This window comes from Diadema antillarum, unplaced genomic scaffold (assembly GCF_040938485.1).
Source record: "Diadema antillarum isolate AM-2024a unplaced genomic scaffold, OU_Dant_1.0 seq00000477_RagTag, whole genome shotgun sequence".
In the NCBI taxonomy this organism is placed as follows: Eukaryota; Metazoa; Echinodermata; class Echinoidea; order Diadematoida; family Diadematidae; genus Diadema; species Diadema antillarum.
The window spans coordinates 19,784-43,411 of NW_027271444.1; the positions used below are offsets into that span (position 1 = coordinate 19,784).

Sequence of the window (23,628 nt, forward strand, 5' to 3'; positions counted from 1 at the left end):
TCGAACTTCAGTACTCAAATGTACAGACACAAGCAATTTCTGTTTCCCACTGTGTCAATCATCTGTTCCTTGTTGTGTTCCAACATCGCCCAGCCCGACAACAGACTCGACTGGGACCTCAGTTGGAAGCTCGTGCAAGAACCTCAGCTCGAAGACGATGACGTAATAATGATCCCTTGTCATCCAAGGCAGAGACCCCAACGTGGTAGTCATAACTGGACACGGGTTTTTACGTTTCGACGTCGGAAATTCTGTCGTTGCTGTTAACGAGGCGCTGGTTTGGCACGAATCGGACTCCGCACCACGCCACAACAGGGAGGAGCAGCCAGGCGCCGAAAGATATCCATGATGCCCCCTGATTTCAAAATAGGGAAAAAGAACAAAAATAAAGTGACGTCATTGTCAGCGTAGGTCACGTGACATGTTGTGGTTACAGAGAAATGCTGAAAGTTAATCAGATTTTTTTATTCAATGCAGCACAATGTACATTATACGAACTTGGTCAGTGAGCAAAGATGGTAGAAGTATAGTTCCGTTGGTTTTTGGTGCTTGACTTAAATTCTCTATTGGATGAGAGTTATCCTTAAAACAGGATCTACTTATTCGCTGTTTCGACCAGTGTATTCTGGAAAAAATATATATGGTGAGCCGGGAACTAACGTAGCCACCACATAAACATTCAGAGAACGGCTGGCAGAACTATGTTATAAGTGTTGTATAGCTATTTGGCAGTGGCGGATCTAAAAGTAAGTGTGTGTGTGTGTGTGGGGGGGGGGGGGATAGGCAGTTTAGCCCACCCCTTAGCTCTTTTTTTCCGTTGTTTTGTTTTGGGGTTCAGGGGTCCCCCCCCCCTCCACCCCCTTGGCTCTTTGTTTTTGTTTTTGTTTTTGCTTGTAATTGAGTTTTGAGAGAAGTGGCAGAAAAAAATGTGACGACCTTTTTTCTCTCTCTTGTAATCACAAATATAACGCATTAAAGGAGAATGATACCCAGATAATATACATAATATGTGTATTAAGAGAATGCAGCAATATTAGTAAAACACGTTAGCGAAGTTTGAGGAAAGTCGCACATTCCGTTCAAAGGTTACGAATTTTCAGAGTTTTGGGGCAGCCATCACTGGATGAGAAGACTACAACTCTTTGTGACGTTATGTACGGAAAACGACATAAAGAAAGTACATGTATAAGGAAAATCCTGCATTTTTCACTTTTCTAGTGTAATGAAAGAGTATTTAACTTACCTCAGGGGAATTATCTTATCCTTAACATAATTATGTCAGTAACAAGTTGAGGGAATGACCCTGTGTACATTTCACGAGAAAGTATAGTATACGTTTTAATATCGATAATTACGTGACGTTACGAACTATATATAGCAGTCTTCCTATCCAGCGACGATGCACCGAAATTGCAAAAATCCATAATTTCTCAACGGAACGACCAGTTTTCCTCAAATTTCGCTGATTATGTCCTACTAATATTGCGCATTAAAACATGCATAAATTTATATTTAAATTCATAGATAAGCCACATACTATATCAGAATAAAATTGATGTGATTTTTGTGTTTTCATTCGCTATCAATACGCTTTGAATTCAACGATCTATACATACACTATTTTTTTTTTGGTGAATTTTTTTCCTTTGTCAGTTTGTAATATCTTAGAGAGCAAAAATCAAAGTGCTCTTGACTGATCCACATCTAACTTGATTTTAACGTTTATCCTTGAAGACAACTTGGCATTTACCTGAATAAGGTATCCATGGGTGATATCCAATGTACGGTAACATACATTTCATGGTATTCGCTTTACCGAGTAAATTTAATCTTTCTGTTTAAACTAATGGAAAGTGGATGTGCGACATATCTAAGTGTAAGCAAACTAAGAGATTACACATTTTTCACTTTATCTCTACATTCCTTTGACATACAAGAATATAACAACAAGTCAATTGAACAAAGTTATTGAGTAAAATTGAATTTAACAGTGGAAATAAGAGCACAATCAATCTTCATCTGTAGGATATGAGGTGAACAGGAAGAAGTATAGGACTGAAACTCAGTGACGAATTAGAAGAACCAGGCGTATAGTCGCCACCCTTACTATGGCCGTTTCTAAGAGTGAATAGAACCGGGATCCGTTCAGGTCATCCAACCACGTGATCCGCTGATAATCTGGACAAGTTTTAGGCCAACCGCTGTAGAGAGAGAAGAGAAAGAACCCGGCTGCTCAATAAATCTTCATAGAAGTTTCTATGCGAAACGTTAGTTCATAAATAAACATTTACGAGTCTACACACGGATGTATTTGCGTGCAATGTGTACAAACTCTACACGTTATGATTAGACGTAACGAAAGCGTCTTTTAAAAGGCATTATCTACCATTTGTGGATGAAACAAAACCCCAGCTTTAGTGCTTCAGCATTGCTCTAAATGTGTGTTAGGGATGAAAACACTATTGCAAAAATTTTAACCATAATAATCAATGTTAAGCATTGTTAAATATACAAAATATGAACAATCGTTATAATATAAGATTGTTTCTAGACTAAACCGTCTACAGTTATGGTTGTATAGTGAGAAAAATAGTGATATCTCCTTTGATATATTTTCGGCTTTCTTGCGAAAATTTTATATGGTAGGATGTTTTGTGATGCAACTGACCTGCACATATGCATCAAAAAAAGAATGTGAAAATTCAAACATTTTGAAAATCACTGCTCCCAATGTTAAACAGTACCTTTAATTATCACAGATCTTAGGGCCCTGTTTTATGAAGAGTTAAAATTGATTATATAGTTGATTTCAACTGTAAGTCTATGGCAGCCTATGTGGTGAGGAAATTTAAAATCGATTTTATCTTTTGATAAAACGGGGCCCTGATTTATCAAGTACCTGTACCATAAAGATACAATCATGACAGAGAACTACTTTCAAGCCAGGAATAACATTCTAAAAGAATCATGCTGGGTTCATCTTGTAACTCTTAGTGCTTCAATTACAGTCAAATCTGTCTATAGCGGCCACCCAAGGGAGACGAAAAAAAAAAAACCCGGCCGTTATAGATAGGTGGCCGCTATAGACAGGTTCTTTAACATACTTTTTTTTTGTCTCGCAGAGGGAATTGTTTTTAGAAGTCGTATACGGCAGGTGGCCGCTATAGCTATGTGGTCGCTAAGACAAATTTGACTGTATATTATAGTAAGTGTTTACCTGTTTGGCGGTGCTTTATCATCTAGTCTTTTGCAAACTGTATTTAGGCCAACAGTTAGAATACAAGCGGCCATCAACACAAGAGTCCAGCACAAGGCGTAGAAGGCCGTGTAGGCAAGAGGAACGAAATTGCTGTCACGTAAGATAAAACGAACAAAAGAGTCAAGGATGTTCGATTCCTTTTGTGTGATTAGAATTAATTCATTCATTTCTCATTTATTTCATTTCCAACAATGCAAAACATTTACATAGAAAAAAACAACACAATACCATTACAATGTAGTAACAAAGAAAAATACGTGAAATTAACAATACTACGCATCACAAAAGCAGATGAAATTGAATTAAAATCAAAGATGCAGGGAACGGAGGAGACGTGCTGAAGATTATTCCGTAAAAGCTGCAGCTTTCTGCAAACTCAAGACGTTTGTTAAACTCTATTAAAACTTTTGCTTTTCTGTCTTAATTATGATTCTAAAAAATGACTAAATTCTTTTATTTTCGGATACATTTATCATGAGAAACATGCTATATTGCTGATGACTATAATAAACACATACTGTATCTAATCAAAATGTAACTTGTCCCTATTTGTACTGATTTCAATATGATATACACATAAAGAGCTTTAAGACCCAACTAATAGTGATAATTCTGTGGCATTATTTTTGTTTAAGCAATTTCGGTTGCAGTGATATCCCATAAACCTCTCTCTTATACTGTGACTGTACGTATTGTTAATAACGAACCTTCTTTTGTGTGGTGATGACCATAGGTTATGACACTTATTAAATGTCTAACAATCTGCATCATATAATATCTGTGTCGATGGTGCTTTACCCCTTTACTCTTTATCTAGTGATACTTTACTGGGACATTTTTGTGATAACATGACATTGTCAATACATTCTTTTGTGATGAGTGACTATCATTAAAATCACTGTTAAGCGTGAGCGATAGTTTTACATCGTACACTACATTGTTGGGCAGTGGAGCGGCATAGCCGAACAATTGTGCATTTTGTGATAAAAGCACCAAATTTCGTACACAATCATGTTCAGATTGAATTTAGACATTGGGCCATCGTAAACAGCGCCCTCAACGTCCATGACAGCCATTTTGAAAAATGGCTGCCATAAATGACTTGTTTTCCTAAAATTTACTAATTTTAGAATAGAAAAGTCAATAAGATTTTGGTCACAAATGGGAAATTACATTCAAAATAAATCTAGATATTGGGCCATCGGAAAGAGCCCCCTCAACGGCCATGGCAGCCATTTTTCAAAATGGCTACCATGAATGTCTTTTTTTCGTAAAGTGATGCAGACGTCAATCAGAATTTCCACAAAGGTGGAAAATTACACTCGAACTGAAATTGACAATAGGCCATCCAAAAGTGCACCCTTAACAGCCATAGCAGCCAACTTGCAAAACAGCTGCCATGGATGCCCCCTTTTTGCAAAAAATTGCTTTTATCAGAAGGAAAGTCAATAAGCTTTTGCAAACAAGTTGAAAATTATGCTCAAAATAAATTCAAGTATTCGGTCTTCTTAGAAGGTGCCCTCAAGAGACATATTGACCGCCATAAATGCCATTTTTTTTCAAAATATTTGCTAACTTCAGAAGGGAAAGCTAGTAAGAGTTTTCAAACAAGTTGGAAATTACATTCAAAATGAATTTAAATATTTGGCCATTGTTAATTGCGCCCTCAATGTCCGTGACAGCCATTTTTAAAATGGCTGTCTAATGTGCCACTTCTTCGATGATTTTGCAAATCTCAACAGGGAAAAGTAAATAAGATTTTGTCCATAAATGTTAGTTACATTCAAAATAAATCTAGATATTGGGCCATTGGAAATTGCGCCCTCAACGGCCATGGCAGCCATTTTTTGAAAATGGCCGCATAAATGCCATTTCTTTTCAAAATGCATATTTCAAAAGGGAAAGCCAATCTTTGTTGCTGTTGTTGTTGTTGTGTTTTTTTTTTGCAAACAAGTGGAATATTAGGGCATACATCCAAAATAAATCCAGATGTTGGGCAATTTGAAATTGTGCTCTCAATGGCTATGGCAGCCCTTTTTTTTTTTAATGGACACCATAAGTGCCACTTTTTCATTTAAAAAATTCTAATTTCAAAAGGAAAAGTCAATCAAATTTTGTTTATAAATGGGATATGACTTTTAAAGCAAATCTGGATATAGGGCCATCGGAAATTGCGCTCTCAACGGTCATGGCAGCCATTTTTCAAAATGGCTACCATGAATGTCTTTTTTTCGTAAAGTGATGCAGACGTCAATCAGAATTTCCACAAAGGTGGAAAATTACACTCGAACTGAAATGGACAATAGGCCATCCAAAAGTGCACCCTTAACAGCCATAGCAGCCAACTTGCAAAACAGCTGCCATGGATGCCCCCTTTTTGCAAAAAATTGCTTTTATCAGAAGGAAAGTCAATAAGCTTTTGCAAACAAGTTGAAAATTATGCTCAAAATAAATTCAAGTATTCGGTCTTCTTAGAAGGTGCCCTCAAGGGACATATTGACCGCCATAGATGTCTGCTTTTTTGTTGAAAGATTTGCTAATTTCAGTTCAGTTCAGTTCAGTTCAGTTCAGTTTTTATTTCTGCATTTCAAAATCAATACAAATCAACAAATCAACAAAATACTTACATAGTCATTTACACAGCTAATATTCGTAACGTTTGGATCTTACATACATTTTCTTTTTTTTTCAAGAACGAATATCATATATGAAAGGAAGCAATAGGAAATGATAAAAATGAAATGCAGGGGACCATCATCATAAGCTAAGCTTGACGAGGAAGATGGCCCCAGAGATTTTCAGAGAGAAAATCAATGAAATTTGTACATATGTTGAAAATCATATTCAAAAGTAAATAATATACGAGGCCATTACAAATGGCACCATCAACGACCATGACAGCCATTTTCCAAAAGGCCACTATAGATGCTATTTATTTCTTGAAAATTTGATAATGCCAGATGAAGACAATAACATTTCTTGTACAAATTGACAAATGTACAGCTAGCAACTGAAAGGGGCTTAATTCATTGAAAAATGATGGATTTAGTGCCTTTTGGAAGCAAGCTCCAAGCAAGCTCCTCAAATACATTGAAATAAATTCAACTTTGAATTTGAATTTGAAATGTAGATATTGAGCCACCATTCAAACACCGTCCCCAACAGCTATGGCAGGTCTTTGTCAAAATGGCTTCCACGCACTCTTTAAAAAAAATTGCTTAATCCGGAAGGAGAAAGCAATAGAATACTGCTAAACAGCCATTATATCTCATGCAATCTGTGTTCAAAGAAATAAAAATTTTAAAAAGTTTCTTTGGTGGGTTAGTTCTAAATTCATGTTTTCAGTTTAGTTCTAAGTGCAGTATTTCGCTTGTGACGGCTAACAGTATGGCTATCAAAGGTATGTGTTTTTATGGAAACATAGCAAGTAAATTAACTTTTTTCGTAAATTGAAAGGCCATTTTTTCGTATCAGTCTTACGAATATCTAGGAAGCTACATTTCAAAATAGATCTCCGTCATATAGTCCCATATATTGAATGATATGGTGTTACTGTCAAACTTAATACGTAGCGCCATTATCCCTGGATATTCATACTACTATTTTTCTGAAAAATTTCACCTAAAATATGCATTCATCAATAGTGAGATATAACGCTAAGCATTTGCCTTGTTTATTTTAGTTGTTCCTCAAATGATCTCTTTAACACCATATTTCAGATAATGTCTCTGTGGGCATTCTACTACCTTCTCCTTCTGAAATTAAGTACATTTTTTCAAGATAAAGAAGAAGAGTGTATTAGCCATTTTGACAAATACCTGAAATAGCCATTGAGAACACACCTTTTGATGGCTCAATGTCTAAACTTCTTTGTATGTAATTGTCAACTTGCGCAAAAATGTTTACTGTCTTCTTCCGGCATTAGCACATTTTCATAAAAGAAAATTGGCATCTATGGCAGCCATTTTGGAAAATGGCTCCAATCACCGTACTTTATTAGCATTTTTTTCTTCTTTAAAATTTTGCGAATGAACAATTTCTAGAGTTAATGCAATATAAATATATTGTTTGATTTTAAACATGATTTTCAATTTATGTACACACTCATTTGTTGACTTTTCTTTCTGAAATTACCATTTTGTTTTAAACAAAATGATTATGACAATGACAGCCAATTTGGAGTATGGCGGCCATGGCCGTTGAGGGCAGTATTATAATAATCTAATACAAATATACATTTCGAACATAATCTTCAAATTGTGTTTAAAATCTTACTGACTTTTCCTTTTGTGAAATCAGGAAATTAAATAAATGGAATCCATGGTACCCATTTTGAAAATAGTTGCAATGGCCATTGAGGGCGCTATTTACAATAATGAAAAACATAAGCACAAGATGTATTTCAAATGAAAATTTTTAATTGAGTGCAAGATCTTATTGACTTTTCCTTCTGGAATTTGAAAATTCAGAGAATAAAAGTGGTATTTATGGCAGCCATTTGGAAAAATGGCCGCCATTGCCGTTAAGGGCGCAATTTGTAATGGACCAATGTCTGAATTTATTTTGAATGGTACTTTCCACTGGTTTGCAAAAATTTTATTGATTTTCCTTCTGAAATGTTTAATTTTTTGCGAAAAAAGGCATTTATGGAGGTCATTTTGAAAAATGGCTGCCGTGGCCGTTGAGGGCGCTATTTACGATGGCCCAATATCTGAATTTATTTTGAATGTTATTTCCCACTCGTTTGGAAAATCTTAGTGATTTTTCCTTCTGAATTTTTTTTTTTTTTTTTTTTTGCGAAAAATGGCATTTATGGCGGCCATTTTGAAAAATGGCCGCCATGGCCGTTAAGGGCGCTATTTACGATGGCCCAATATCTAAATTTATTTCAAATGTTATTGTTAACATATGTACGAAATTTGGTGCTTTTATCATAAAATGCACAATTCCTTTAATTTTTCAAGCTATGCCGCTCCACCCACAAGCTTCTGTTATGATGCTATATACCTCCAGCAAGCGCCTGTACACAGGTGATATTATCTCGTGCAAGCTTTCATATCGTGTCGTTGCAGCATGATACCATTACCGAGCAAGCCTCTGTATAAAGCATGCGATCTCCTGCCTTATTCAGTGATGCTAAGATTTCGGCCAACCTCTCAGCTGCCCTGAGTTTTGCCACAATCCAGCACACTCCATTGCATGACGTTCATTATAAAATACTTTATCCCATTCCACACTTCTTTATTGAGTGATACTCTAACCGGCAAGCTTCTGCATTGAATTATGTCATATAGCTCACCGTATCTCTGTGTTGTGTTACAGAGTTTAGCCCAGCACACATCTCATATCGATCTCATATATTTAGTACAGCAGTGTAATTCTCGGTCGAGTGAAACTTAAACCCTGGCACTATTCGGCATTTCACGATCCTTAACGCGGCACACCTTTCTGGTCAGTGATACCTCACTCCTGCGCTTTTTTTTTTTTTTAATTGAGTATAATGCCCTCCACCCCAGAGCGCTTCCGTACTCGGTGACACACCGGTCAGGTGAATTTGTTTATTGACCGATTCCGTGGCCAGGCAGCACTATTGAATTGAATTGATTGTACTTCGGCTGAGTAAATATATAATGTATTGCATGATACCAAATCACGGTAGATTTCAGCTCGATTGGGTGATACCTGAGCCCTTGCAAACTCCTACACTGAGCAAAAATCTATTCTAAAAACACTGCCGTACTGTCAAGATTCTGTGAAGTCTTAGACTTTTGTATCGAGATAATTTGAGAATGAGAGGTGGTAACCGAAGTGCCTGATGCGGAAGCTGAAAAATCACGGCGACAAAATCCCCACCACCAAATCTAATATCATTCTGTTATTACTAAGGAAGTAGTGCCAACAGTTGTAACAAAAGTAGCAGTACTGGTATAGTGTACCTATAGTATAAGAAAAAGTAGGTGATGGCAGTAATATTATATAGTACTGTATTATTGTTACTATTATTATTATCATTATTATTATTATTATTATTATTATTATTATCATTATTATTATTATCGTTATTATTATTATTATTATTAGTAGTAGTAGTAGTAGTAGCGGTAATAGTAGTAATATCGATAAAGGAGACATTTTGATATAAATCAGAGCAAATTATAATCATCACAAGGTACAGATTTCCTGTCATCATCGTCATCATTACGGCCAAATTTGAATTTATAGAGTTATTTTTTCACTTTTATTTTTTTAGAAGAAAACAACGAATTGGATGGTGGATGAGACAGTGCGGGCCCTGACTATCACAATTCTCTGCGGGAATTCTCCCTTTCTGTGGAAAAGGAAAAGGCTCGGTGAGTACATAGCGGCGACTGAGGGGGTTAATATTTGACAGTTTGTAAGAGTCCTCATTAAGAGAACACTTACCTTGTGTGTCGGGTCTTGTTCATCAAGTACCGAGCTGTAAGGACCATTGCAGGGAGGGTGAGACATGACACTACTATCTGCAGGAAAAACAAACGAAGAGAGGGAAATCCCAAGCATTTCAATGGATATTTAGTCTTGGCATCGGTCTAGCAATCCGGGGGTCTCGGGTTCCAATTCTGTTGCAGATAATAATCTTTAAACAAATGTTTAAAAACAAAACAAAAACCCCGAGTAAAAAAAACCAAAACAGGTAAATTGAAAACCTGACTATATTGACAATTGCGACTAAGTAATGATTCTGAAACTCAGTTGCCTTAGCCTCGATTCATAGCGACCTAAATCATCTTGTGCCAGATTACCACCACGAGTAAAATCCACTTAAACCACCTACGATGGAAAGCAGCAGATGAATTAGAATTAGGATTTGAGATAAAGGATATAGTTTGATAGATAGAGAGAGGTGGAGGGAGAGAGAGACATAGGGATTTGGAAATAGAAACAATAAAGAAACTATACTGCTACTGAATTGTATAAGACTGCAATTGATCACAAGATTTACATCCGTCGTATAACTCAGAGGCTGTATGGGCGTCGAACGAGCTTTACGCCATATACAGAAATACAGGGCCAATGAATGATTAGGAAGGAAAGGTCAGGGGAAGGAAAGACAAAGTGTCACGGCACAGTGTAAAACTGGAAAAGAGAATTAAGGATCACCTCACCTGGACAGCGACGATGAACTGGCAATTACTCCTAGAACTGAAGAAGATCACGAATCGTGGTTTGGAACTGAAAAAGTGCGGCACCCCATAGAGAAGGCATTCTCCCTTGAAGTCTTTCTGTGAGAAGATGGATATCAGATCAAAAGCAAGCAAAGTAAGTGATTACTGACAATAATTTAACATCGAACATACACACAAAATCTGTAATCTTAATGAAGCTGCCTAAAGATTATAATTATTGAAAATATTATAAAGGTTATTATTATTTTGCAAGAAATATCTGTGCACCATCACTTGATTTGTGGATGGTATCATTTATCACTAATTTGAGTATGCCGATTAATTTTCAGTGAAGACACTGCAGTTATCAAAACTTGCAGATTAATGCTATGAACCTGTACATACTAGTCAGCCAGTAATGGTGTTATGTGCAAAAGAAGAAATGTACATATATATATATATATATATATATATATATATATATATATATATATATATAATATATATATATATATATATATATATATATAAATAAATAATATATATATATATATATATATATATATATATAAATGTATGTGTGTGTGTGTGTGTGTGTGTGTGTATGCCTGGAATTTAAAACTGTGGACTACGTCTGGAAAGTCATATCATTTATAAAAGTGTAAACTGTTCTAGATCATGATATATAGATTCAACGAGAGCAGCTCTAACAGAATAACCACGCCTAATGGACAATATGAATTTGAAGAATATTCAAATCGTCTTTGTAAACATTGTGGTGTGCATCCAAATTTTGGAGGAAAGTATATACAGCTCTGGGGAATTCGTATACTTCTTTTTCTTGTATTGGAACTGAAGGACGCCTGAACCGAAATAAAAGGAGAAGGAAATCCAAATAGAGCAATGATTAATCAATACGTGAGCCGGAGGTACTTTGCTCGAGGACAATTTGATAAATCCTGTACGATTGACAAATCTGAAGCGTCACGAAAAGTGGCAAAAGAGCGGAAACAAAAAATGAGGGCTTCTACCTACACCTCCAGAAAATTTAGAGTGATTGAAGACGAAAATAACTTGTCACCGGAATTAAAAGTTTGATGGATGTATGTTACCTGGAGGACATTTTCCATTCCGTCCCTCCTATTCAATGAGCAATTGGTCAAAAGCTGCAGGCACATAGCTTTACGGGTTCTCCTTGTTTCCTCTTTTATCCTTCTCATAGAGCCATGGACTGCGTTCTCCATAATCTACAGCTCATCCAATACTTAAACACGGTAACCAGAGCATTATATGTTTGCAGGAACAAAGGGGAAGGCAAAGAAAGGGAAGGATACAGTTTCGCATACCGATATCCCCGCTTGGTTATTTTCTTATATCTTTTATTTAATTCATATATTTGTTTGTTGTTCTTTTTGTTTATAGACTTTTTTTAGTCTGGGCATAGCTCACGAATGCAATGCGTTCATTCACCGTATATGGAGAAAAATATTGAACGCAATAATCCGTCAGAAGCAATTTGGAAACACTCATTGTATATACCGTGCAGAGGCAAGATTGTGGAAATCCCTGCCCAGTGACATATCTACAAGTAGGACAAAGCTCATTTCGACAAATTTTTTGTAACTAGAAAAAAAAGTACCAGATAAGGGGAAACAAATCGATAAGAAGCTCTATGAAGAGACATAACATGTCGAATCTATTCTACTGACCCAGATTTGTATTGTAAATATTGAACATTTGTCCAGGTTTGTATTGTTAACATAATTTATACATCCGTATTTGTATTGTAAACATCTATATCAAATTTCTAATAACGAATGGTTAAAACGATACGAAGTAATAGCCTTGATTAGAGATCATGCTCGTGTAATTCCACTTTATTAACTGTGCACATCAGTACGTTTGTATTACGTATACATTTGCATGTGTTTCGTGCTTACGCGTGTTGGATGATTAACGACTTGTTGAATAAGGACCACCCCCCAAAAAAAACCAAAACAAAACAAAACAAAAACAAAACAAAACAAAAAAAATAGAAATGTCGCTACGGCGACTGGTATGCCTCCGCCCTAATGTATAATTCTCCTAATAGGTCTATAGTACGTCTTGACAATGTATGATGATAGTATCATCTAATAGGCAAAAATAGAAAAATGACATGTTATAATGTGTTGAGTGTTCACTTTCCTTGAACTAGATTAAATTGGATGAATGGCTACATTTTCGAAGAGAGCATGTACTGGTATTTGGGGATTTGAGGACTTTTACATGACTTTTAACCCTTTATAAGTCTCTGCATTGGGCAATTTCAAGGTATAGAGAAAAGATTTAATTTCTGTATCAAATAGTAAATTGTTATGATTTTGACCTGGCCTTTGACCCTTGACCTTTGACCCTATGACCTTACACTTCCCAAGAGAATCACTGTCTGGCAGAACTTGTATAAATGTTAGTTTCATGATGATACCTTCAGTCATTTCCGAGATATGGAGGAAGAAGTGAAATTTAGCACTTTCACTTGACCTTTGACCTTTTGGTCGTTGACCTTCTTGGCCAAAAACTTCCCAGAGAATCTCTATTGGGTAATACATGTGTACACCAAGTTTCAAGAAAAATCTTGCAGGCACTGCAGGCAAGTTAACCTTGACCTTTAACCCCTGATCTTTGACCTCACGACTCTAAAATTCCCTAGATGATCACTGTCAGTCAGTCGTGCATACCCACCGTGTTCCAGGAAGATTCCTGGAACCATTTCGGAGATATGGAAAAAAATGAAATTTGAACATTTCACTTGACCTTTGACCTTTGAAATTTGACCTCATGACCCGAAACTCTCACTAGAGAATCTTAATTGGGTAATACATGTATGCACTATGTTTCAAAAAAATACCTTCAGGCATTGCATATATAGATATGGGGGAAATAGTGAATTTTTGAGCATTTGACCTTGACCTTTGACCTTTGACCTTGAGCATCGGGATCTAAAAGTTGATAGGCACGATAGGCACAACTTCACCTCCTCATACATATACCTGCCATGTTTCATTAGGATACCTCAAACGGTTTTTTAGTTATGCTGTCAACAAAATTGATTACGGTGGACGGATGGACGGAAGGATGGACGGACGGAAAGACGGACGGACGAACGGACGGAAGGACGGACAACCCGAAAACATAATGCCTCCGGCGACACTTCGTGGCGGAGGCAAACGAATGATACTTGCTTTATTCGATATTGTTGCTCTTGTGTTTGTCACACACACACACACACACACACATATGAAGTTAGGTTCATCTTAATATCATCCTCTCAAAGATCACCATGCACTCCCCACAATTTATACACTTTTTGTGAATTAAATTTATCATTTAATGTCATGCACTCTCTAAACTACGGTTAAAAAAAGCAACGTCGTGATGGAGAAGACTTTACATTTATACATTCAGTGTACTTTCAGAATAAATATCATCGTCACAATCATTTTATATGGGATATGGTTGAGGTGACCAATCAGATAGGAAATATCAAAAACATGGAATTTTGTATTCTGAGATTCATGACTTCCTTGTTTCGCTGTTTACTTTATGTCATGAGACTCTATAGAGAGCATTAAGACATATTTTTTCTCCCTCTCCTCTTTCTCTCACCATAGTTTCGCACACTCGTAAAGATTTTGTTTTTGTTGTTTTTCTCTCACTCCGTCATCTCTGTCAGTTCAACCCTGCTGGAAAGAACACTATATCCCACAGTGTGAAAGACAAAGTGAAACACTGTGTTAAGACATTGTGAACACAGTGTGAACTCTCTTCACACTGTTAAATTCGAGCGGTTTAACATTGCGAACACATTGTGAATCATCCATTCACAGCGTGAACAGGACATTACTATGTGAACACTGTGTGAAAAACCACATCACAGTGTGAAATTATCTTCACACTGTTAAATTCCAGCGTTTTCACATAGTCGATTATGTAAACACATTGTGAACACACTGTGTCACACTGTGGTCTTTCCATAAGAGAGGACACACTATATATGCGCCCTTTTTTCACATCACTATACACCAGCGATTGAATACTGACTTCCCAGAGTTCCGCAGGTTACCGGACACATTGATGTTAAGTTCAGTCAAAGACGGAGAAGGGAAACAAAAAACAGAAAGAAAGGAAGGAAAAAATCAGATATTTCACGTCATCTGCACGTTTACAACATAAAGAGGTCATGAAAGAACCATTAATTTCGATCTAGAGGCGACGACACTGCTTATCGAACGGGGAGTATTTTTATCAGAGCGTCCCTGCGATGGATGGTAAAGATGTGAATTAAAGATGACATTAGCTAATTTGCTTTATTCATAACCTGGAAAAGGAGTGCCAGCGTTGTCAACGATGATGGATTAAAGTATGCAGGAGCAGCGTGGTCGTTTCTGTACTGATAAGACTCCATGCACTGTGTACACGGGTTATTGACAGCGCAGAACTCGCCTACTAAACCGGCGTTGTACCGTGCTTGAAGATCGAATCAATCTCTCTCAAATGAATATACCATTCAGCCATCGAGGAGAGGTAATAAAGGCAGCGGTAGTGGAGAGGAAATGGTATGAAGGGTTGGGGTGGGGTAGGGCATAGAAAGTAGCTTGAGAGACAAGCTTAAATCCTGCTATCTTCCCTTTGCCTACGTGGAAGTACGCCGCATTAACAAGGTCAAGTCATCGCCGGGCGTACGATTTAATCGAAATCCAGTCACGCGGGAAATCCATTGAAGTGAACCTAGCAATTTCATTTCATTTTTTTTTCTTTTTAATTTTGTCAGTCTAGAGATGCCGGCTAAACTTCTAGGGATACTAGTGGTTGAGGCTAAACGCGGATGAAATTAATTAGCTCCCCCCCCCCCCTCTTATCTCTCCCTCTTTCTCGCGAGCGTTGTGTATAGTGTGTTTCATATCAGTTTGTACTTTTTTCCTTTTTGCTTGGTTCTCGTCTCTCGATTTTCATCCTGCAGCAAAATATGTATCAAAATTTTATTTTCGATTTTACCGTAAATAAAAATCGAACTGAATCATACCAGATTGCAAGAATCGACCACTCATTAAAAAACGCGAAAATGCATGATAGCCACCACCTGTTTTAAAAATGGTTGTCGATAAACTAGAAAACAAGCTGCAACTTTTCCCAAATCTGTGTTCGATTGAAAGAAACCGCTATAATTGCTTGTTGGATTGCGATGTGAGGCATTATGACCGTCATTGACCTCGCGGATAGATCCCACACAAACTATTTATCCTCAATTTCATGCAACGTTCTTCAGACTTCATCACCCACATAGGTGTAATTGCCTCATAACTGCAAAGATCATCACCATGAATGTGATATCTTGTGTCTAGGGGGGGGGGGGGGGTATCACTTGCTCATTCACTGGCCTCATAGCAACTGTGGAATGTCTGATCATGGAGCTTGTATTAGCTCCATGGTCTGAACATACACGATTGCCTTTCATCAACTTCTCATCGGTACGATGAGAAAGTAATCATCCTCCTCACTTCCAGCTCACTGCAGAGCACCTGATTCATTTCGATATAAATCAGTTGATGCATGACGTCATTTCAACCAAAGACCAGTCAGCAAAACATTAATGTAAATCCGCTTCAGCATGGTGGTTGTAAGCGTTTATCACTATACTGCCACGACTCCACTCCGCCTGACATGCACACACATCTAACGACAGTATTTATTCAGTATTCATTTTCTAAAAGGATGTCGTTTTCCTGTCTTGAAGGTTATTTGTGTACGTACACAAGGATATTATTTTGTTGTGATATAGGGCTCTTGCGTAAAAGCACAATGTAACATCAATGTCATCGTGTCTGCGAAGTCTACACGCACCTGTACTCGCAGAATGGATTATGGCGGTGTTTACTGCAAACAGCGAAGCACCGTGGACCAATATAGACTTACAAATTCATAATAAACTTGACTACGTGGGCAGTATTCTATATTCAGGAATATTTCTGTTTCCATATTCACATTTCCACATTTAGGAGACTAAAGAATTCGAATGCATCAAAAGCATGTCGACTTATAGATTTTGAAAATATTCTGGAACGATCTCGTTCTCCAAACGCATAAATACTTGTAAACACAGTTGTAAACAGATAAAATTCCATACGGATGGATTCTATCTTATCTCAATGAGAATTACAATGATTAATGATTGAATCCACTGCAAACAACGACAGCTAAAAATATGGTTAAAGCCATTTTAAAAACACTATCGTATAGGAATCGAAAATAGAACTAACTAAATTGTGTATAACTGTTGGAAGGTTCATTGAACGGCCCGTCAGAAACATTGTGATTTTGCCTTAACTGTTATTTATTGGGAGAGTTCTTCATTAATTATCACGTATATACCCGGATTTGTAAACATCAATGACCATCCCTTTCCTCATGAGAAAAAAAAGAATAAATGAATAAAAAAAAATGCATTTACGACCACGATACTGATAACATTAGCTTCTTAGGTCTGTTGGTTCTTTTAGTAGGTAGTTAACCCTTGTGCCTGTTATGACGCAATTAGATAGCTATTTAATACATTTTCTAACACGTCATGATATCACGTACACGTTAAACAAAGTTTCTTCGCAATTTTACTTGGTTGTTTAATCGCGAGAATTGGACTTCTGTAGATAAGAACTTTAAATGTAAGTATATAACACGTAGCCACGTAACTGAATTCAAAAAGAATGATTATTCGAAGGTATCTTAGGAAACAGAAACATACCCGATAAACGCAACTATAATGCGTAAAAGAAATGGAAAGAAAGAGAAACTTCCTGTTATACAAGTAGAGCGAAGTTACTTTAAACCGAACACAGACGAAAGATTGATAGCAGGCAATCGATGTTCTTGCTCCTCGCATGTCTTATCTATTGAACTACAAGAATGATATTTTCATTATTAGTGAATCCTGACATGGTGTGAGTTAAAGCGAGCTGAATAACGATGTATTGGCCACGTTACCATGATGTCGGATGTATTTTGTATAATACTAGATAATTTTTTATCAGATGCCACGATATATTTAGTCAACTTCTGCAACGCAGGAAATGGATCAAACTGATTCAAATAATGTGTCCTTAGTAATGAGAGAAAATAAAATGTCTCATTATAACATTCTACATGTTCTATCTGGATTTAGCAGTCCTTTCGTCTTGGTTTAGGAGAGGAGGCAAATACCCACATCGTATTTAGAGAAGGGTTTATGAGTGATATTGATAATTATGACTGGTTTATAAACAATATCACGTTATCTGTAACCTGATGACGTGTTGCCTGGTGGGTATTCCTACAAAGGATGGGGTAACTATCAGACGATATCAGGCAGGATCAGTGTGGATAACAAATTGAATTGACTTGATACCTGAATAATATTGGTCGCATATTTTTAATGAAGGACTAACAAGACCATGTAAAAAATCGGAATGTAATCCCTTCCCTGCTACTTGAGGGATTTTAACTCCTGGAATTTCATGACGTTGACACGAGTTGATGCAATCGCAAATCAGTATTGATGACCCTTTCTTCCTCCCCTTCTTCTTCTCCTTTTCCTTCTTCTCTTTGTGTTCATGCCGTTCGCGAGGCCAAGAATGAATTCCAAAAATGTCGACGTTTGATTTAGCAAACGATAGCCGTCTTTGGTTACCTTTCGGCGGACCATAAGGAACGTGTCTGCGGGAGCATTCTCTCCTCTCACTATGCCATTATGAATCGCGAGGGACACGTCTAGAGATGGAACTGATCCCCCCTCTGTACTCAGTCGATGTTCCTGCTCTATCCAATTTTCGATCTTCAAAAGCTCAGCTTTGCATTCAGGTTTCTCACTTTTTCTCAGTAATGTAACACATGCTTAAAACGCCATCTCATGATCAGACGATTTGTCAGAATATTCAGTTGGAATAAGCATTGTTATTTCCAAAAATATTGTTTCGATTCCAATGTGTTTGTCCTTTATTTGATAACGTTATGATGATTATATACCGTAATCTGTACAAAAAAAAAAGAGTATAATAGATTCCAATACAATCAATCCAAACGTGGTACAGTATACGGAAGTACAAAAGAACCGCTATCATTCCTACAACTATTTGTATAATAACCATCTCGCAGAGCGCTATATCATGTTAATCACTGTGTAAGTTTTATGTCTATGGTGATTATCAGTCTAATAACCTAGCGAGCTTGGAACGTCAATTCAGAGCGCAGCTATATACGTAAAATAAGGGACATTACAACAAATTTCACATCTACATGTGTACCGAGTTTGTTTGCTGTTTTTTTTTAAGACAAATTTGAACAATATTATGGGTCCGATATACTGGGCTATGCCGCTACGCTAGACTTATTCAACTACATAGCAGGGCAAGTGTGACATAATGGACGCAGTCTATAGATACTTGTAATCGCCTCGCTCTATAGTGCATACGGAAAAAGTGAAAGACACGTGCTTACGAAAAAAGTGAAAGCTGTACATCAAAATGCTGCCAATTTTAAACGTCAGTCAGTGTCACAGGTATTGTCTTCTCTATCTCCCCCCCCCCCCCCTTCTTGTACGTACTGAATTTCTACATTTTAGAGAACAGGATATGCATGCCCTTGATACAACAGAGTTAACTAAAACAACAAAGAATGATCCGCGAAATTTCATATTCCCATGACCGCAACAATGGATATAATGTTGGAATATCACAATTATGATTAATGTCATGCCTCTCCTAAATCAGGCCTTGAAAGCGTTTAAAATTGAAAAAAAAAAGACAGGAAACTACTGTCACAAGCTGTTGTCAGGCTTCAAAAAGAGAAAGTCTATACTGTTTTCAGAACCAAGAAAATGAGAGAATATATCTCTCCACCAATGCACAACAAAATTGTCTTTCCGCCTGTGTGTGTGGGCGTGTATACTCTTTCATGTGTGTGTGTGTGTTTGTGTGTGTGTGTGTGTGTGTGTGTGTGTGTGTGTGTAATATAGAGGTAAGATTGTCATAGCGGTATGTGGGGTAGATTTCGAGCTCACCCTGCTCTAAACCTATAGTAATGCCAAATTGGAAAGCGGATGACACAAGATAAGGGGCGAGAGAGAGAGAGAGAAAGAGAGAGAAGTGAGGGAGAGAGAAAGAGAGAGAGAGGGAGACTGGGGGGGTAACAGAGGTATGTAGACGAAACCTCTGAGACGGACCTAGATAATAATGGTGGTCAGATTATGATGTGTCTGTGAGCTTAAACACGGATCACGCCTCAAAACGGATGTGCCTTTTCATTAAAGTACACGTATTGATTTGTTGTCAGGCAAGGCGCCCACTTTACAAACCCTAGTAACGCTAAATTGATCTTTATGACTCTTTTTTTCCATGTCTTTCATCATCTGCATACACTGTATGTGTATATTGGTAAATACGTGTATATTGAAGATACACACACACACACACACACACACACACATGACACCACACGCCAGCATACGTCCAAATTTCCTTTTTGTTTTCATATTCTTGCTTGGCACGGCATGGCGACTCAAATAGAGAATACGGTTTTCATAAAGGGAAAAAAAAGTAATATTCAGTTACCAACATTTCTCAAGAAAGAGATTGCTACATAATGGTCCTTTATATCGGGCACACTGGTAATTGGTAAATGCTTGGTTTTGAACATTATACGCAAACTTGCTCTAATTCGTTTTTTCTTTTTCTCTTTTTTTAAAAGATACAATAAATTTACATAGCAACGTAGAATAGTAAAATGCATTTGAATTTCGGTTGTCTGTTTTGTTGTGTTTATTTCTTACAATCTGTTTGCGGATGATATTTTTTACTCCCCAAGCAAGATGTCTGTTAAACATGCAAAACTATCTCACTGCGCTATTACACACAGAAAATAAATGATTTATTTTATTCATCGACACATAACACTGCGTCTGAAAAGGAAATGAGCCGCTTGATTAAGTCAATAAAAAGCAATATATATTCCAGACCATAACATAGATATTTACGGCCATTCAACTTCGTCCCAACCTGTCACCATCTTATTCCGAATATTTAATTCGCATATAGGCAAAAAAGTTCACAATAGGAGCATTCAAATCAAATCTGTAAGGTGCTCATTAAAGGTGTGTATTACTTGAAGTACCGTATTCTGAATTGAATTTCAAGAATATGCATCAGATTATGTGGATCACACATGATGATGAAATCAAATATATGAAACGAAGATCATGAAAACAATATGATGACCATGACTAAAAAACGGTCTAAAGATCTAAATTAAAAATCACCAACAAAATATGATGGTAGTGATGTAAAGGAGAATTTACTAGTGTATACTGAAGTGCGCAGAGAATGCTGAGAAAAAAAAATTAAGATAAAAAAATAATGCTCATGATGATGAAATTAAGGATTTACAAGTAGAAGACATATTTCATGATTACATGGACAAAATCACTATTGTTTTTTCTATATGAATGTGAATTACGAAAGCGAATGCTCAGTTGTGAAAATCTGTCTCTCAAAGACAAAATGACAAGCGCTTTGAAGTGTTTACTCAGCCCATCGCACAATTGAATTATATTGAATGCATACATTTGGAAATTCATGCCCAAACGCGAAAATAAATGCTTACATCCAAATTTGAACTTCTGACCACTCAACGAATTTGAAAGCACTAAATATGTACTCGTTTGACCAAAGTCACTCCCCGGTCACTCAACAGCATTAAACATACGAATTTGTATGCACATAAAATGAAAATGGATGACAATTTTAAGAAATTGGCCGGTTAAACCTACATTACTTGAACTCTGTTTGCGTGAAGTTCAACTCATACGAGTATGTTTTTTTCTGCATCAAATGGAAGCCCTCGTAAGATTTCTCTGAGAATGCAAAAGCTGCTCACATTTCTCGACTTTATACGGTGAAGCCGGAAGGGCATGATGGGCATAGCTTAGTTTGGCATTGTCAGAATTGATAATCCGTGCCTGGGGATTTCGATGCAATACTTACATTCCTCAAAGAATGTTACTCGCACGATGGTATTCTTCTCGACGGGTCTTTTGATGCGGCGGCAACCCGGCGGATTTGCGCTCAATTAGAGTTTTGGCATGCAAATTGCATATTCAGCCGTGCGTTTACATGTCTGGAACGGAAGGATTTTGCAAAGAGGTTGACAGGAATAGAAACACGTTGACAGAATTTCATCGCAAGTGAACGCTGCAATCTTCGGGATTACTCTCTGATATAATTATGTATGAATATAATCCCAGTCCAATATTTTTAATTTTTTTTTTTTTTTTTTTTTTTGTATTTGAATCAGGAAGTCGGATAAAATCCGGTGTTGTGAGAGTTGTAAAGCGGGCTCGGAATGAGGTACAATCACTTTGATGTAGATTAAAGGAAACCGAAGCTCAAATTTAATGTGGATTGAGTGATAGAAGCAATATTAGTGGAACACATCAGTGAAAGTTTGAGGAAAATTGGACAGTCGATTCAAAAGTTATGAATTTTTTGAAGTTTCAGTGCTTTGATTGCAGGATAAGAAGACTATTGCAGTTCGTGGAGTCATTTTGGACAAATAATATTGTACACAATTAGTCACGTGTTCTCTCATTTTGCTAGAAAAGTTAAAATATGTTTATTTTACTTTATGTCTTTTATATTGTTGACCATTGTGACGTCGTAAAGTACGTAGTCTCCTTCAAAAATTCAGACCTGTAGAATGGACTGTTCGATTTACCTCCAAACTTTCACCGATGCGTTCTACTATTATGCTGTTTTTTGAGGGTTTTTTTTTACTAAATCATATTGATATATGGGCTTTGGTTCCCTTGAAATAAATTTTGCCGGGAATCAGTCGGTGAATGCAGGGGAGTAGGGATGCATGCTGTGGGGGAGGGGGAGGGGGAGGGGGAGTGGGGTAGCTAGTGTAAATGACCTTGCTTTCAATGTATACACTGAGTGCCCTCCCTCAGCAAATGCTATAAGCAAATGCAAATTGATTTTAATTTTTCGAAAGCAATCGCCGAGTGCCCAAGTTGATCCCGCTCGATAGCCGTCGGTGGAGCACTGCAAAACTCGATGGAGATGATGATACAACGGCTTCACATGCTCAAGGTTTTGGCAGCGAGCTGTAATTGCAAGAGATCCCGGTAAACATGCCTGCATTATGGGGGAACGGTCGAAACTAATATTTGGTGACGAAAATACTCAACTTGGAAATGGCCAGGATGGAGCATTAACGTTTCATGACGATGTACTGAATTACAGCTTCTTTGGACACAGCTGCAGCTGCCGGGGAGCAGAGAGAGAGAGAGAGAGAGAGAGAGACGGTGGGGGGGGGGGGGGGGGAGTGGATAGGGGAGAGAGAAGATTGAGCGGTATGGATATGTAAAATGAGAGGTTACTGGGTAGGAGATGGATCGGGGAGAAGGGAGTTCACGAAAGGGCTATTTACATCACCAGTATACGTTTTGATTGCTGGTTGACTGTATGCCAAGTCCTGCTAGATCTTTAAATGCATGGTAAAGAGACCCAAAACATGTGAAGTCACATGAAGACCATGGATGATAATGCAACCACCAAAGTGGAAAGGGTCCTTCTGGGTTCAATTACCTGACTTTATTATTGATACTTACAATGTCTAAACTCAGTATCGCCTTTTTAATAGATTGTAAACGAATTTCTAAGGTATGTGAATAACAAACATTTGATATGTTCATATTATGTAACATAACATTTGATATGTTCTTCCCAAACCGGGCTGTATATTTTTATATATTTCAACTTCAACTTCAAATTCAAATGATTTTATTTCCATATAATATTTGATCTTAAGGAAATACATTTCACACCCCCCCCCCCAAAAAAAAAAAAAAAAAACCACTAAGCTTTTATTTTCATAACTTACACGTGGACGTTCACAAGTGATATATATATAACTATATATATATATTTTTTTTTTTGGTTCAACGACAGCTATCACAAATTGAAAGTGTTACAGTCATGATCATTTCAATTTTTTCTTTGCCATGAATATTGCTAATGATACTCAGATTCGCTGATGCTTCTGTCGAATTGTATAATCATGCAGATATTCATTCGACTCTCAGTCGTTATATTGTTAACAAGTATGTGTGTGTGATGTGTGTGTATGTGTGTGTGTGTGTGTGTGTGTTTGTAGATA

The 23,628-nt window shown here is 37.1% G+C and overlaps 1 protein-coding gene across 1 annotated transcript in view; it reads right to left on the bottom strand.

The window, feature by feature from the left end:
* Positions 1–233: 233 nt before the first annotated feature.
* LOC139733466 (transmembrane protein 179B-like) overlaps positions 234–23,628 on the bottom strand; it is a gene marked incomplete at its 3' end in the record, with an annotated part of 56,535 nt that continues 33,140 nt past the window's right edge. Inside the window, exons 2-6 of the mRNA XM_071644282.1 lie at positions 10,405–10,521; positions 9,683–9,759; positions 3,218–3,349; positions 2,108–2,201; positions 234–355 (exon numbers count right to left, since the gene is read on the bottom strand). Coding sequence (XP_071500383.1) covers positions 234–355; positions 2,108–2,201; positions 3,218–3,349; positions 9,683–9,759; positions 10,405–10,521 — 542 coding nt within the window. The remainder of the gene's footprint in view (positions 356–2,107; positions 2,202–3,217; positions 3,350–9,682; positions 9,760–10,404; positions 10,522–23,628) is intronic.